The sequence below is a fragment of the Pelodiscus sinensis genome, chromosome 25 (genome assembly GCF_049634645.1).
Source record: "Pelodiscus sinensis isolate JC-2024 chromosome 25, ASM4963464v1, whole genome shotgun sequence".
Classification (NCBI taxonomy): domain Eukaryota; kingdom Metazoa; phylum Chordata; order Testudines; family Trionychidae; genus Pelodiscus; species Pelodiscus sinensis.
In genome coordinates this window covers 7,568,662-7,585,047 of record NC_134735.1, presented here as the reverse complement: position 1 = coordinate 7,585,047, position 16,386 = coordinate 7,568,662, and the positions used below count along the sequence as shown (strand labels likewise).

Below are 16,386 nucleotides of genomic sequence, written 5' to 3'. Positions count from 1 at the left end.
ACCGCTGTAAGGCTGCCTTCTGAGAGCTCTCTCCTAAGCCCCTTTGTAAGGGGGTAGGCTGGGGAAGTCTGCCAAAGGCCAGAGCCCTGGGATGCAGCACAGAACCTCAAAGGGTAGAGCAGGAGGGCTGATGCAACTCAGACAGGCCCTCGGGGCTGCCGCTCCATCCTCAGAGCAGCCCAGGAGGACAGAAAGGAAGAGTGAAAGCCATTCACACAACCTGGGGGGCTGAGAGTTCTGTGCACAGCCCAGAACTGTTCCCTAGGTCTTCGAGGCGAGGGGGTGGGTCTGCTGTAGAGACCAAATACACACTGAGACCCAAAGACCAGCGGGCTGCCTGTCCTAGCGTGGGCATGAACATGCCACCGCCCCACTCTTCGCCTCCCCCCAACCCCAATTCCTACCGTGAGGGCCTTCTAGAGGCCATCCGAGGGGGCGGTGCAGCCCATGAGTGTCGGCCTACCACGGCACCACTCACCTGTCATGCTCTTTGTCCACGAGGTGGTACCGCGCTCTGAATGCCACCAATCGGGCGTAATATGCTGGTGCTGGGATGGAGACTGAGCGGGTGCAGCGCACGTAGGTGTGGCAGAGCTGGTACGTGAGGATCTGCAGCTCGTCTGCTGTAAACCGGTTGTCGTCCCAGAGGACGTAGTAATGGGAAGGTCTGCTCGTACCCTGGGAAGGAGGAAGGGGGGCAGGGGGAAGAGTTGGAGAGGCTGCCTGAGTGCATCGTGTGTTCAGAGCCAGCCGTGGGCGGCGGGAAGGAAGCACACATGCCCTCTACCCCCCCAAACTAACTGGGAACCTGGCCAAAAGTCTGAGCAGGAGACTGCTTCAAAGGCTGCGCTGAAAGATGCTTTTTGCAGGGAGCAGGCTGCCGAGCTGACAAGCCAGCCGGGGAAGCAGATGCCCCAGTATTGCCTCTCTCTTCACAGGCCCAGCAGAGCTTCCTTAGCGTGATCACACGCCGAAGAGAAAGCGACGCGGGGCAGGCGTTAGAGCGGGCCAAGGGCACCCCTGTGTTCTGTCCCCGAGGCAGCCAGCACCTCACTGGAACAAGGGCAGTTAAGCCAAGTTCAGCCCCATCTGTGGAATTGGCTTCCCTACTCGCAGGCTGCAGAGCAGGGGTCCTGGGAGGCACTGAAGTCCTTTGCGACCCTTGGATGAAGCTAAACGCAAAGCACTAACTGCAGCTGGCCAGCCCTTCCCTCCCCCACACAGCACCACTGCATCAGTGGCAAAGCATTGCCGGGGGGGATAGCGGGGGGAGTTCCTGGCTGGAGTCACCTCCTGACCCTTCACAGCACACGGGGATCCAGCAGTGGCTCCCTCCAGCTCTTGGGTAGCCTGTAGCCTGCTCTCCTTGCAGTGAGAGGAAAGAAGCCAAAGAGCCGCCAAAGGGGAAGCAGGTGTGAGAGCGGCAGAGGAGCGTCTGCAGCCTGCAGTACTCTCAGCTGCCAATGCAGTGTCCAGCTGTTCATGGCCCCCTAAAAGCAGCTGCAGAGCAGACAGACGCTGCGTCACTTTCCCTGCCCAGAGTCCATGCAAGGATGGGTTTCCACGTCCCTCCTGACAATCAGGAGCATCAGCAGGAATTCAGAGCTGGTGAGCCTGTCCAGCACAGAAACCTAGCTCTGAGTTTTCAGCTGGGCTGGCGCTTCGGGCTGGTTGTTTCCTAGGAAGAGAACTAGAAGCTGCAGGTTCCAGCAAACCAGCCCCTAGCCGGTATCCAGGGGCCAGAGTGAAGTGAAAAGGCCACGTAGTACAAAGGTAAGCAGTTAAGAATGGAGCAACCTTTGCTGCCCAGGACAGGCAGCCTCTCTGGACAGAAATATTTAACAAGTTCCTCCTCCCCGCTGCAAATATCTCTCACAGCATCCCTGCTCAGAGAAGAGAACACCTCCCGCTGCATCCAACTGAAGCTACAGGGCAGAGACCACCAGCTTTCTTCCACTGGAGTTTGGCCCAGGCCCTAGTGTTAACAGCCATATGCCGGTGAAAGGGATGTTGGGATCTTTAAGGAGGACGACTGGACAAGGCAAGGAGACTGTAGCTGATTGGCTAAGGGTGCTGGCAGACTCAGCAAACCGCCTCTCCGGCCCCGAGAGGAGGAGGCTCCTAGGTACCTGGATGCCTGCGTGACTGCACAAGTAGAAGTCGAACTCGAAGGGGTGGGTGATGTTCGTATCCACCGTTGTTCCAGCCGGGATGTTCCCGCTCTTGCCGATCTGCCGAGATGGGAAAGACACACAAGCGCTGTATCCTCCGGCTACTGACAGAGGCACAGCCCCGGGGCTGTCCCGAACCCGCCGCCTCCCTCCAGCTCTGTCCGAGCTTTCTTCTCCTGAGTCCCCCCGCGCCAAGTTAACTAGCTGCAGGCCTGGCAGGATGCCCATGCGACCTCTCGGCTCAGGGAGAGCCAGGGACCATTTGCTCTCCAGGAGCCCACGATGGCAGGTCCCAGTCACAGCAGCTCCATCCTTTAGGGATCTCGGAACACACCAGTTACAGAACAGGGCTCTGCAGTGCCCATGACAGGCGCTTCCCGAGTCTCAGGAGGTGGGAAACGGACCAAATCCAGCCTCTGTGCAGGGAGGGCAGCAGGGTGACTAGGGCTCCCTGCAGCTCCAGCACTGGAGGACAGCGTGAGGGGTACCAGGGGACGTTGTAAAGACCAGGATTTTAACGGGGTTCAAAAAAGATCTGGCTAAATTCATGGGGATTAGATCCATCAGTACTTATTAGCCAGGATGGGTTGGCTTGATCATTGTCTTCGGTCCACCCTCTCTGGGGCACCTGGTGTTGGCCACTGTCGGTAGACAGGATACTGGGCTAGATGGACCTTTGGTCTGACCCAGTACGGCCGTTCTTATGTTCTTATGGCATGGAGTCCCTAGCCTCGGTTGCTCAGAGGCTGGGAATGGGCAACAGGGGATAGATCACTTGATGATTCCCTGTTCTGTTCGCTCCCTCTAAGGGCACCTGGCATTGGCCACTGTTGGCCGACAGGATACTGGATGGACCTTTGGTCTGACCCAGTCTGGCTGCTCTTACGTTCCCAGTGGACGCAGAGGGGGAAAGAAGTGCCCAATATTTGCACCTTCCTATTGCAAAAATGGACTTTCGGGAGTCAAATTCTAGGGGCTCTGCCAAGAGCTTCAATCGCCCCATACCCAGGCGCCTGTGTCGTGCATCCGCTCTCCTTCCTACGCCACGGTCGGAAAAAGCCTCCAATTCTCAAGGTTACCGGGTTGTCCTCGGGGGGGGGCCCCCTTGCCAGCTCCGTTTTGGCTCCAAATGGGGGTTTCACCTAAGAGAGTTAACCTCTTGCCTCCCTACTACCCCCTGCTGAGACTGTTCAAAGCCCCATTTCCGCAGCCCGTGCCGGGGAGAGAAATGGAGACGTTGCGCTTTCGGCAGCTTGCTGCTCGCACAATGAGAACAGCCGGAATGGCAAAGATCCAACCCGTTTCCACAGCCCTCCGCCTTCATCCTCGTTTGAACCCCTCAAGCGAGGAAACGCTAAAAAGTATTTTCATTCTGATACTTGCTCTTTAAATATTGTCCCTCGAGACTCGCCCCCGAGGAGCACGTCAATGCAAGTGAACTGCGCTTGGTTTCTCGAGCCAGCACAGGGGGCACGTGCTCCAGGAGTCAGAGAGAGGGCTGCCCCGTTGGCTACCACTGTGCTTTCCACACAAGTGTAGGCAGGTTCTTCCCCGCAGGGCTGGCAACTCATCGATCTGCCCCACCCCGGCCCTCCCTCCCACCCTCAGCCCGGGCATTCTCACCCTTTCGTTCTTATCCGCGCAGAAGAGGCGGGTGTGGTGCCGTTTCTGGACAACTATGTACGTGATGCCGGGCTGATAGTCCTTCTCCAGTTTAATACAGGCGTCTCGGATGGCCAACAGCTCATAGTGAAGAATCTACAGGAGGCCATGCACAGAATGGGGGGGTCAGGAGATGCAGCCTTTCCCCGCTGCTGTTTGGACTGAGCCAACACAGGGGCCTTTGCACCTTTATGTGGCCATGCGGGCTAGGGATGTCAAAGGTTAAGTGGTAAGCAGCAACTTTAATGAGTGATGCTTACCAGTTCTGGTTAATCAGTACGGACTGGAGCAGCTCCTCACCCCCTATGGGCAGGGGCTGCTGCAGCTGCTCAGACAGGGGACATTACATTTAACCAGTTAATCAATTAAAGGGGATTTTACATCCCTAGTGCTGGCAGGACAGCAGCTAGTTCGCCAAGGGACAGCTCCCTTGTATATTCTTGGCTCAGCTACCTTGGGACTAGTCTTCTCCAACCCAAGCAGAGAAAGGGAATTTGGAATCATGCTGCCCTTAATGCCAGCGGCACTGAAACAAGCAGCTCAGCAGACGTCTCAGGCACAAGGACATACAGGTACTAGACTGTCCCAGCTCATCTGCTGTGCTCACGTGCCCGCCTCTCCTCACCGCACGGCACTAGGGCTGTTGGCGATGGGACAACCACTACAGGCCTCAACCGTCAAACAAGTTCTCTAAGCACCTTTCCAGTGTCATTCAGCCACTGCTGCAGGGAAACCCCGAGGGGGTTTTCGCCAAAGCTTCTTTGGTCCCCCTCAGCAGCTCTGCCCACACACAGTGTGAAAGCTGCTTCACATCCCCGTGCACCCAGTAGTGACCTTTGGACCCGTGTTTCTCAATGGCCGGTCTATGGGCCTGCACCAGTCCCCAAGCTCTCCCTGACACAGGGTAGGGGAGCAGCAAGCTGGGCCCTGGTCCCCAAAAGGGGGGGGGAGGAAATGCTGCTTTAGACAATTATTTGGGGATGGGGAGAGGAGAGAGGCAGGCACCAGTCCCTGCCCTTCCGGCAAACGTGACTCCTCACTGGAGACTCTGAGAAGTCTGCAGAGGAGAAGAGTGAGGGGGATGTGACAGCAGCTTTCAACTTCCTGAAAGGGGGGTTCCAAAGAGGATGGAGAGAGGCTGTTCTCAGTGGTGACAGATGGTAGAACAAGGAGCAATAGGCTCAAGTTACAGTGGGGGCAAGTCTAGGTTGGATATTAGAAAAAACGGTTTCCCTAGGCGGGTGGGGAAGCACTAGGATGGGTTGCCTAGGGCGGGGGTGGAATCTTCATCCCTAGAGTTTTTAAGTCCCGGCTTAACAAAGCCCTGGCTGGGATGATTGAGTTGGGATTGGTCCTGCTTTGGGCAGGAGGTTGGACTTGATGACTCCTGAGGTTTCTTCCAGCCCTACAATCTATGACTGTGCGCTGTGGACATTAGAGATGCTAAAAAGCCCTTTTTTTGGGGTAACCATGTAACCACTGACATTTTCAGTAGTTATATGTTTACACCCAGGGGCAGGGGGAAGGGGAGGTGGCTCCCCATGAACACCGGCTCTCGCAGAAGCCGCCTGCCCCCCACCCACGCCACGCTGCCGCCAAAGGTAACAGCACTATGGGGGAGGGTCTTGTGTTTAAACCACCAAGGTTAACGGATGAGCCCAGGCTCGTCGGGTAACCGTGTATCCTGACACATCCGGAGGGGACACCAGAGAGCAGGGAGGCATGAGACCCCCGTGTACCTCTCTATGCAGAGCAGGTAACAGCAGCCAGGCCTCTTCATTCTTCTAGACCCAAGTTCAAATCCAGCCTAGGGTGAAAGGCCAAAGCCCATACAGCGACTTCGCCCCTGACTGACTGTTCTGCTCTGCAAAACCATCCAGCCGCCTGTGTCTGAGCAGAGGCAGACAGACGTCTGGCACGCCAAGCATCAGAGGCTACTCCGGTCGCGACTGAACAGAGCTGGCAGCGGTGCCTGGGCAGCGCTTGCCCAGTGCCGTGGCTCGCTTAGCTCTGCCCTTCCACGCAGACAACACAAAACGAACCCTGGGCTGTGAACGCTGAATGAGGCACCTCCGGAGCTCAACGCCGCCTCCTCTGCACGAGCGCCAGCCATTCTGCAGGGGAGCAAGTGCCAGGCACCTGCGCCACATTTCCCAGCCCCACCGGTGGGCTCCTTACCTGCGGGAGCTGCCCTTCCGGAACCCCGTCCCGGTAGAAGATGATCCTGGTGGGTTTGAAGCGGGTGGATTTGTAGAACTGGATGAGCAGCTCCCTCACCATGTAGGACAGGTCCTCGATGATCTCCTGCCGAGGGCGCTGAACCCGTACTGTGGCACAGTAACGGCTCGGGTGGGCATCCATGCTGCCCACCACCTGCAGGGGCCAAACAGACGGACCATTACAAATCAAAGGGGAAAGGACTTGACTGGCTTATTAAGTGCTTTCCTAGGGACCCTTGGTCAGAGCATCACCCCCCACTCCTGGAGCTCAGGGAGGGGCTACAGGATGAAAGGAGGAGCATTCGCAGAACCTGGATCCAAAAGGAACCACTTCCAACAACCAACAGCTGGGCTTTCCCAATGCCCGGCCACCCGCCAGTTCTGGGATCCCAGCTCACAACTGCCTCCCTCCTTCCCGCTACGAAGCCAAGGCTGCAAAGCATTCTCTGGAGACATCCCGACGGACAGACTGAGTAACACTGGAATTGGAATTTTGTAACTAGTAAATCAGTTGTAATAAATGTATGCTACAGCAAAAGGTTTGCTGCAAACAGGTCAGGCAGCTTTGTTAACTTAGATGTTAGCATGTTAAAGTGAAGAGATGGAATACTGTAAGACATAGCGATGTTAGTGTTAGATAGAAAGAAGTTTAACGTTGAAAGACTTTGTAACTTTGTTAAAGTGACTAGAAGTAGCCTTTGTTCCGTGCAGCAATTCTGTAAATGTATTGTTTGTGTGAATGAGAGCAAGAATGTTTTAGGAGAGATTAAGTGTGAAGACAACTGTGTGCTCAAATGGTCAGAGGAAGAGCTGAAGACTCAGAAGCACCAAATAATAATCAACTAAATGAAAGCACGCAGAAGACGCAGACTACTGGGGCAGACAGATGAACCCTGAAACTAGTGGCAACCACCCCGATAGGGAACTAATCACAACTTTCGCTGGAAAGACACCACCCAGGAAGGGTCATCAGCATACTGATTTCAGATGACTGGGGGAACAACTTCTTCCCAATAAGCACGTCATAGGAAGACTGATTGTGATGTTGAATGACTAATTATGGCCTGACAAATGCATAGCAAAATGCATAGACTTGCATGGAAGGAAAATCCTATAAAAGAAGGGGGTGTCTTGTACGGTTCTTCGGGTTCTGTCCTGCTAAGATCAAGCCCAAGAGGAGCACCAGTCTGGACTGACACGAACCCGGCTCCCCCCCTCACACCTGACCTATCTGGCCAATAAGTTGGGCCGAGAACAGACTGGTAACTATTCCATCAGCAGGAGAGGAGGGGTGTGCGTGTGCGTGCGCGTGCAAGCTGTCATTTGTTATACTGTCAATAAATGCAGCGAGGTGTCTTATCCCCCTGAAAAAGATCCCATATGCTTCTTTTAAACATAACAACTGAACATGGGACTGGGAGACAAGTGTCCTTGAGCTTCCATCCCAGGCTCTGCTGATAAATCCATGCACATGGGAACAACCAGAATTGCTAGGGCCCTGGGCTAGGGAGCCTCACCCAGTCAGCACAGTCTGGAGCACAGTGCACGGGTCTCCAGCATGCGGAGATTTAAAGGGTCTGGGGCAGTTGCCTCCGCTGCTCCCGTGTCAGCAGGCCTGGCCACAGAGCAAGCTGAACATACCGCTCACAGGAAAAACAATTCACAGATCCTTGGTAGGCATGTGCACTTGACAGCTCTAGGGTGGAAGCGACGGGAAGGATTTGCTTGTTGCGCTGATATAAATAAGGGAACGGACTGGCAGGGACGGAGTGTTCCACCCTGCCCGGCACCAGTCCAGCTACACCCTTCACCGTCTGACACATATTCCCTATTTAGCTTGATGCAACAAAACAGCCTCCGCAGAACCATCAAGACCGGCAGAGGCCTCTTCTGAGGAACGTGGGAGCTGTCCAGAGCCCGACACCCATTTCCGTGCCTTTAAATGCAGTAACAAAAGTGCTTCCCACCCCCACCCCTGCACCCTGAACTGAGGTTAAGACACTTCTGTTAAGTGTTCGGACACCTGCGGATGGAAGACGCTGCAGCACGCGCCATATTATATCCTTGGGCCAGCAATTTCCAGAGAGACAGACCCAGGCTCCCTATTGAAATGCTGCAGCAGCGTCAGGCTGCATTCAGATCCCTGTTTGACAAACATCAGAGAGCTCTCTGCTCCCGTTAGGTTCTTATCCCAGGCCCATCACCGTGGTATCAGAATGGCGGGGCAGCATTCTGAGGTGTCCAGGGGCAACCCAAGGAAGCATTTCTGCCCAAAAGCCAACTCCTAGCTGGATAAACATTCTTAAAAGGCATCTGCAGGTTGCAGAGTCCCCTTGGACTCTGCTAACACTCGGCGAACAGTCCTCGAATGCACCACTGGCGCACAGAACTCCAGCACCTGTCAAGGAGCCAGCAAAACTGTCTCCATGGCTTGCTGCCCTTCTGGTTTCTAAGGAAGCGATGAGGGTCTGAGTCACCCTTCACGTCTCCCAGTTGCTAGGCAGCAGTACTGGCCTTGGGGGCCTGCAGGAATGGCAGTGAATTCGCATGCCTCTGAAAAGGCGACCTTGACAACGTCAGGGGCAGGAAGACCACGAGCAGCTATGCGGGAGTGTGACGCAGCCCCGGGGACGGCGGAAGTCACTGGAGATTATTTCGTAATGGGAGAACAAAGCTGCCCTGGAGTCCAGGAAAGGGATGCGGGGGCAGGCCGCCTCGCCACTGATCCTAGAACGATTCCTCCTCGGATGAGGGAACAGCTTCCCCGTCAAGCCCTCCCCCCCGAAGGACAACCGCCCGTCCTTGGGACCGTACCACCTGGGCAGGAATCAGCAGCCTCCATCAGCTGAAGCTAGAGGGGTCGTGCTCAGTGGAGAAAACTCCCCTGCTAGCTCTGATCCACCGAGAGGACAAGAAGAAGTGCAGCCCCGATGCGCTGCCCGAGTATGCGCCTCTGCTTGCAGACAGGATCCTACTAGGGCGGCTAGCCCATCCCAGCGCTTCCACCTTTGTGGCTCTGCTGCTCTTTTGGGCAGGTGAGCCCTGTCGGAGCTAGCGTGGGCATGCCAACCTGACCTGGAAAGGACACGTCCCACTCCGGTTCAGACAGACCCTAAAGCAGCGGTTTTCAAACTTGTTTTTCCTCATGACCCACCAGATGAAGAAAATTGTTGATGTCGTGACCCAACATAATTTGACAAGAGTGTGGGCTTGGGGGGGGGGGGGGGGGGGGGGGGGGGCGCTGACGAGGCTGAGGAGAGCAGCTTAGGGGTATAGGAGGGGGGTCCAGAGCTGGGGCAGGTGGGGTTTACCTTGAGTGGCTCCTAGTCAGCAGTGCAGTGGGGGTGGGGGGGCTAAGGCAGCTCCCCACCTCTCCTTTCACCACAGACCATGCTGCACCCCAGAAGCAGGTTCCCAGCCAATGGGGGTGCGGAGCTAGTGCTCAGGGCAGAGGCAGTGCATCGAGCCCTGTGCGCTCTTCCCACCCCGAGCTAAAAGCCGGGCTTGCTGCCGGCCGCTTCTGAGGCGCAGCGTAGTCTGTGGTGTCAGGACAGGCAGGTCACTGCCTTAGCGCCCCCCTGCTCCCTGGTCAACTGTTTTCTCTGCAGCAACAAGCCCCAGTGCCTGGCATGCCATGGCCAAGTACGAGGCTGCGACCTGTCGTTTGAAAACCACTGCTTTAAAGCAGCCAGTGCCGAGAGGCCACGACTGGGGAGAGCAGTTCATTGCTCTACTGTAGCGTGTTTTGGGATTCACGCCCCCAACCCCCCACATCCAGCTGAAAGGGACTAAATCCCAATTCGGGGCTCACATCCCCTCACTGCCCCTGGGCTGGGAGGGACCCGTCGGAGCAGGAAGAGAGAATTACTTGACGGGCTTGTAGGCAGGATGTGCTTTTCAGTTAAGCCAAGGGTGTCCACACCATAGGTTGGGCCCATTCTATGCATGAACCACATCCAGTGCTGCGTCCAAGGGTCTCCCCCTAGCACCCAGCCGCAGGAGACGAAGAGCGTCAGGACAACGCTCAGATCTTCCGCTATCTCCTTTGGTGGCACCACACACATTTCAACTCCCTGGAGCTTATGTTCTTCCTCTGGAAACCTGGATACCTAGACCCTCAGGCACCCTCCACACGGAACACCCAATTCCATCCGAGACAAATCTTTAAAATGGGCACAATACTCTGCCTTGCCAAGGTATCTGAAGCATGGTGCTAGGGAGGCACCAAGTACCATTACTGTTATAAACCTGGCCAAGGAACTAGATTCCACGGGCTCATATGATAAGACAGGACCCTCAGAAACAAGGGCTGACTGCCAGGCCCTACAACCAGAGTTATTCCTTGAATTTCTTTTCTGTTCTTCAGGTCCTAGCTACATGTGCCAAGAAATGACCAAAACCCCTTATTGCTCCACCTCCTCCTAATGAAGGAGGAACATGCCCAAAGAGGATGATTTCACATGCCAAGGAAACCCGAGCTCTGAATCCTGATGCGGAAAGGGGTTTACAAAGAAAATCCTGACCTGGTCAGAGCTGCTTGAACCCCACAGCCTCCTCAGCTGGAACAAACACTGGGGAGGAGGGGGGAGGGTATTTTAAAATCCTGAGAAAGGGGTAAGTTGCCGCACTGTCAGATTGTTTCATCTTCCCTTTGTCCCATGCCAGCCAGGGCAACCTTTTAATTTTAATTTAATTTTAATAATGGAGATTGCTTATCTCCTAGAACTGGAAGAGACCTTGAAAGGTCATTGAGTCCAGTCCCCTGCCTTCACAGCAGGACCATCCCTGATGAATTTTTGCCCCACATCCCTAAATGGCCTCTGCAAGGATTGAACTCACAACCCCGGGTTTAGCAGGCCAATGTTCAAACCACTGAGCTATCCCTCCCCCTGCAGGGAGGGAGCTTGCTTTGGGTCTTGCTCAAGGTCAAGCGACACTGCGGACTCTTTAACACCACTGAGTCCTCAGCTGGTGGCGGAATAGAGGGCTCTGCATAAGCAAGATTTTCCTGGCTTGTTGCAGCTGAGTCACTTCCCCAGCCAGATCAGTTAAGCCCTGCTTGTACTCCACAGCAAGCCCAGAGGCAAAGCAGGTGATTCAGTAGAGGGGCAGCTCTCCCCTCTGTTAGTACAGTTAATGCCCTGGGTACTTCGTGGGACACTAACGGGACAAGCTCCCTGCCCTGACAAGCTGATACACGGAGCGTCCCTGCCCTGCAGACTTCCCACGCGAGAAAGCGGGACAGGGTGACGGCTGTGAACACGGAGGGACTCCAGTGGCCCTGGATGACAAGCCACCTTTGGCCATCTCCAGAGAGCTCGTGGCACGATCAGACCCATTCTCCTAGCCCACCCCGGAGGGACCAGCAGAGACCAGACTGATGTCACAGGTCACTAGGATGCACCAGCTGGGGCCAGTGCGCCACGGGCCGGCCAGTGCTCACGCTGGTGGGGTGAGCAGTGCTGAACTGGCAGCCCTAGGGAGGAAGCATCACCGATGCACGCATACAGCACAGGACCACGCCTAGTCGTTAGTGGGGAGCAAAGTCCCCACCAGCCCCAGCCAACGCTTGGCCTTCTGCCAACAAGGGGGGTGAGGCAGTGCTGCTCGGGGTGTTTTAGGACCTGGCCCCAGATCCCGCTGGGTATTTCATAGGCAACAGTTTGGGCTGGGAACCCCCTGAGCTGGGGGTGACCTAAAGATCAGGGCATTCTAGTGACTCTGTGACGTGTCAGTCTGGTCTCTGCCATTCCCTCCAGGGTAGGGCTGGGAAATGGACCAACCTCATTTTCCCACTTGCTGCACGAGCTCTCTGGAGATGGCCAAAGGTGGCCTGTCATCCAGGGTCACTAGAATCCCTCTGTGTTCACAGCCGTCACCCTTAGGGATATGCTAGTGTAGACTATTAACCGATAAGCAAAAGCGTATACGTTAATGCTGTAGACTACCCGCATTCCTCGCCCCACCCCCATCTTGCCAGTACATTTTTTAGCAGGCTGGCCAGCAGCTTGTCTCAGTTCCGGCTTGCACCAGGTCCAGGAGCTCAGATCCTCCTCATCACTGGATAGAGGCTGCTGCCACCCTGCGCTGCTGCCTCTGTATCAGAGGCAGCAGTGCAAGGTGACAAGCAGCCGGTCCACCAGGGGAGCTGGTTTTTAAACTGGCTCTCCTCGCGGACCAGCTCCTGCCTGGCACCCTGCGCTGCTGCCTCTGATACAGAGTGGCAGGGAGTCCTCAGGAGTGGGGCCGGAGCGTACCTGCTACCAGCCCCACCTCCGGGGACTACAGAATAGTCGAGTAACCAATAAGAATTCATGCGGTTACTCGACTATTCAATTAACTGATATTTAACATCCCTAGACACCCTGTCCCATTTTCCCGGTTGGAGGTCGGCAGCCAGGGACGCTCTGTGTATCAGCTCATCAGGGTGGGGAGCTGGTCCTGTGAGTTGCCTGCAAAGTACCCAGGGCATTAACAAAGGGGAGGACTGCTCTCTACTGCGAACCTGGGCCTGGGGGGGCTGGAGCCCAGCTGAAACAGTGACACTGACAGGCATTAGAAACAAGCCTGGCTTCTGTCTACATGCACAAAGGGTTCAGGGCCAGACTGCTCTGTCTGGACAGCACGAAGGGTCCACCCAGAGCCCACGGCCTCTGCTTCACACGGATGCCCCCCTCCCTCCCTCCCCAAAGGGCAGCACCAGACACAGCGCTCCCCACCGGAAAGGCAACATACGGCCGTTATGGAAGGCTTCTTCCCGTCCCCTGCTGGCGGGTGAGTGACATCGGCACCCAGGAAGATCACAGGCTGCTGAAAGACGGCCGAGCTGATTGGAGAGAAGAGACAGAGGAAACGTTTGCAGCTAGGCCAATCAGAAGGAATCCCAGGCCGCGCGGGACTTACGCATGTCCACAGCCACACGGGAACCGCGCACTGGACTCCAGCCGAGGCAGGGCGAATTAGTCTGAGTGAGCCTCAGCCTTGGCCTGTGGTTTGCACTGATCTTTGCCCAAGGCACTGCACCTCGCTCTGCCTTGGCACATCAGCTCCCCACGCACTGTCCCATGTCGGCCACATTTCTAAGCTGCTTTGGTTTAGAGGCAGACCCCCGTAGTGAGTGAGGGCGAAGGGCCAGGAAATACCTGGACATACCCAAACCAACTCACTAGGGCCCAATCCTGCAAGCACTTAGGCCTTGGGTTAGCAGGACACAGTGGGCAAAGTTCAGTGTGTGATTCACACCTAGCAAGTCAAATAGCTGCTTCAATCTTTGCATGGCTAGGGACTTATTCTCTTAGGGTGTGTCTACACAGCACGGTTATTCCGAAAAAACAATGCGAGCGACTACACAGCCATTCCGTTAGTTCAAAATAAATTCGGAACAACGGGCGGCTTATTCCGACGTCTGTAAACCTCATTCCACGAGGAATAACGCCTCTTCCGAAATAGCCATTTCGGGGTAGCTGTAGTGTGGATGCTCCACTGCTGCTATTTCGAAATAGCTTCTCCCCCAGGACCATTCAAAGTAATTACTCCCCAGCACCTCCTGGAGCTCTAAATTGAGGTAGCACGTCCATATTAGGGAAGCCTGCCTCGGACTCATTTTGATGCTTCCCTGCAATGTAGACGCGTTATTTCGAAATAAGCTATTTCAGAGTATTTCCTCCAGAATAGCTTATTTCGAAATAAGTGGGCAGTGTAGACGTACCGTGAGTGACAAAGGCAGAAAAATACAGACCGAGGAGTGGCAGGGGGTGTGAGCTCCTTTTCAGAACACACCCTGCGCTAACATTCTTCACTGGCTATCTGACTCTGCCCCAGCTGCACAACAGGAATATCGCTGGGGGAGGAGGGGGGGGGGCAGAGAGACGGGACGACTCCATTTGCACAGCACATGGCTTCAAATCACTCCCCTTTCGGCTGTTCCAAGATTAGACCGACGGCCCCTGCCTAGCTAGGGGCACACGCTCAGCTGTCTTGCGGAGGGGGAGAGGGGCCGAGGGAGGCAGCAGCAGGGCATTTTTAGCACAGGGCTTTCCACTTTGCAATTCGTTTCCTCGCCTCGATTGGAAGCCTGGATTCAGTGACCTTCAGGATACACTGCAAGACTTTTCTTCTCCCTCCGTCCCTGGAAGGGAGGAGTCCATTCCGGGGTGGGGGGGGGGAGGTGTATTTTGAGGCCTCATCTGTGGCACTGCCCCCCCGATAGGTTTCGGTCCATGCTGGTAACTCGCCTAGTGACTCTAGCAACGGGGGAGAGGCCGTCTCCACTGCCATTTCTGCAGCTGACGCGGTTTTCAGGTTCGCGTCACAGGCAGCACTGGGCTTGTATTTCATCCCAGAACAGGGGAGTCTACACCACCACTTGCCAAGCTCTCTGCCAGTAAGGCCAGACAGAGAGGGGCTAGCACTGCTCCCTTGATCCCAGCCCCACTGGAGCAGAGTGGAAGCAGCACGCTAGGCAACAGGAGAGAGGAAAGCCCTGCATGACTTGCCAGCAGCAGCTCCTCTCCTGACCGCCTCACCAGAGCAGAAAGGTTGAGAAGGTACCAAAGAGGCTGGAGAGAGGCTGTTCTCAGTGGGGGCAGATGGCAGAATGAGGAGCAAGGGTCTCAAGTTGCAACGGGGGAGGGCTAGGTTGGATATTAGGAAAAACTGTTTCCCGGGGGGGGGGGGGGAGCACTGGGATGGGTTCCCTAAGGCGGGATTGCAATCTCCATCCCTAGAGGTTTTTAAGTCCCAGCTTAAAGTCCTGGCTGGGTTGATTTAGTTGGGATTGGTTCTGCCTTGGGCAGGGGGCTGGACTTGATGACTTCTGAGGTCTCTTCCCCCCTCCGGGGTTCTAGGATTCTATGAAGAGGAAAAGAGGCAATAAGGGGGAGGAGAGGAGGTGGTAGGCACAGAGGCGGTAAGCAGGGGGCTCATACGTACCGCTGGTGAGGCACGAGGATGTTGTTGATCCCACCCAGTTTGACGTTGATTTTGAGGCAGAGGTTGGAGAGGGTCTGTGGGGAGGTTTTCACCACGTTCTTGACCTGAACGCACTGCGTGGCCATCCCCAGGAGCGTGTCCCCTACACGCTTCACCTCGGCTGCCAGCAGAGAGGCAGAGTGTTAACACAGCAGCCACCACAGCTGGGAAAGAAAGCACCTAAAGCACCTGGGCAGGCCCGGCCTTTGGACAAGGCAAGCGAGGCGCTTGCCATGGGCCCCGCGTATTCAGGGCCACGCGCTGCCATGCTCCCGGCCCTGCCCACCCAGTGGCTCACTTGCTGCCCTGACTGGGGTTCGTGTGGCTCAGCAAAACACAGTGTGCTGCCTTGTGCCCTGCGACCTCTTCGGCTGGGCCTGCACCTGGGGCCGCAAGCCAGGACTCCTGGGTTTTACTCCCAGCTCATCCCCTCCCCCCACCGGGAGGGTCACTTCACCACTGCACTTCAGTACATCCACCTGCAGAACAGAGCTAGTTCTTCCCTACCACAGCCTGGAACAGAGAGGCAATGCCTGGGGAGCACCCAGGCCCCCAGACCAGCGGTGGGAGGTAAGTATCGAGGCACTTGGACGGTTCACCCTTCCAGTCTTACTGCCAACGCTCTACGCAGCAGGCTTTGCGTGCGGAGGCAAATCAACGAGTGGGCAGCTGGGACGCAGATTCAAGGCTGTTCTGCAATTGGCTCTCTTGGCCTGTGTTCCCATGCGGCTCTTAACCATCCCAGAGGCATTTCGCCATTTCTGTGGCTCCCTTTTGTATTTCATTTCCGGCCGGCAGTTCAGCCGTTACGGCAATCCTGGGTCCCGCACTTGCGATTGCAAGACCAAAAGGGCCTATGAGGAACCTCCAGCTGGATCTTCCAAATGGCACAGAGGAGAGATTCCCCCACCCGGTGATTTCTGCATGGAACCCGTAACTTCTGGTGGAGCTACGGCACCTCTTTTAAAAAGGCGTTAATTTGGGATGTCAAGACGTCAAATGAGGGAGAAGCCACACGCTCCTCCATCAGTCATCCCAATGCAGTGGTGGGCAGCCTGTGTCTGTCTTGTGGGCCGCTTGCCCATGTGCAAGTTTGCCAGACTCCACCAATTTCCGTCCACATGCATCTTTTCTACCGGCATTACTAAAGTGACACGCACATAAAGCCTGGGCCCAGTTGGCACAGCCCCGCACATTCTAGGTACGCAAGTGCCATGAGCCAAACTACCCTCGGCCCAGGAGACCGTCTGGGCTATGACAATCTTGCAGCCCACCGAGATGAAGGAGGGCCACCTATGCAGCCCACTCACTAGCCGAGGTTGCTCATCGTCATCCCAGTGGCTAACACGCAGACACGGCTGGGA

At 55.9% G+C, this 16,386-nt stretch overlaps 1 protein-coding gene across 2 annotated transcripts in view; it reads right to left on the bottom strand.

Annotated features, from left to right (window-relative positions):
• Positions 1-16,386, bottom strand: part of LOC102448601 (protein argonaute-1) — a 62,609-nt gene that overhangs the window by 4,501 nt on the left and 41,722 nt on the right. For both annotated transcript variants that reach the window (XM_075909047.1, XM_075909048.1), the window contains 6 exons: positions 14,984-15,143; positions 12,788-12,878; positions 6,012-6,206; positions 3,795-3,929; positions 2,130-2,231; positions 479-678 (listed from right to left, as the gene is read on the bottom strand). In XM_075909047.1, coding sequence (XP_075765162.1) covers positions 479-678; positions 2,130-2,231; positions 3,795-3,929; positions 6,012-6,206; positions 12,788-12,878; positions 14,984-15,143 — 883 coding nt within the window. The remainder of the gene's footprint in view (positions 1-478; positions 679-2,129; positions 2,232-3,794; positions 3,930-6,011; positions 6,207-12,787; positions 12,879-14,983; positions 15,144-16,386) is intronic.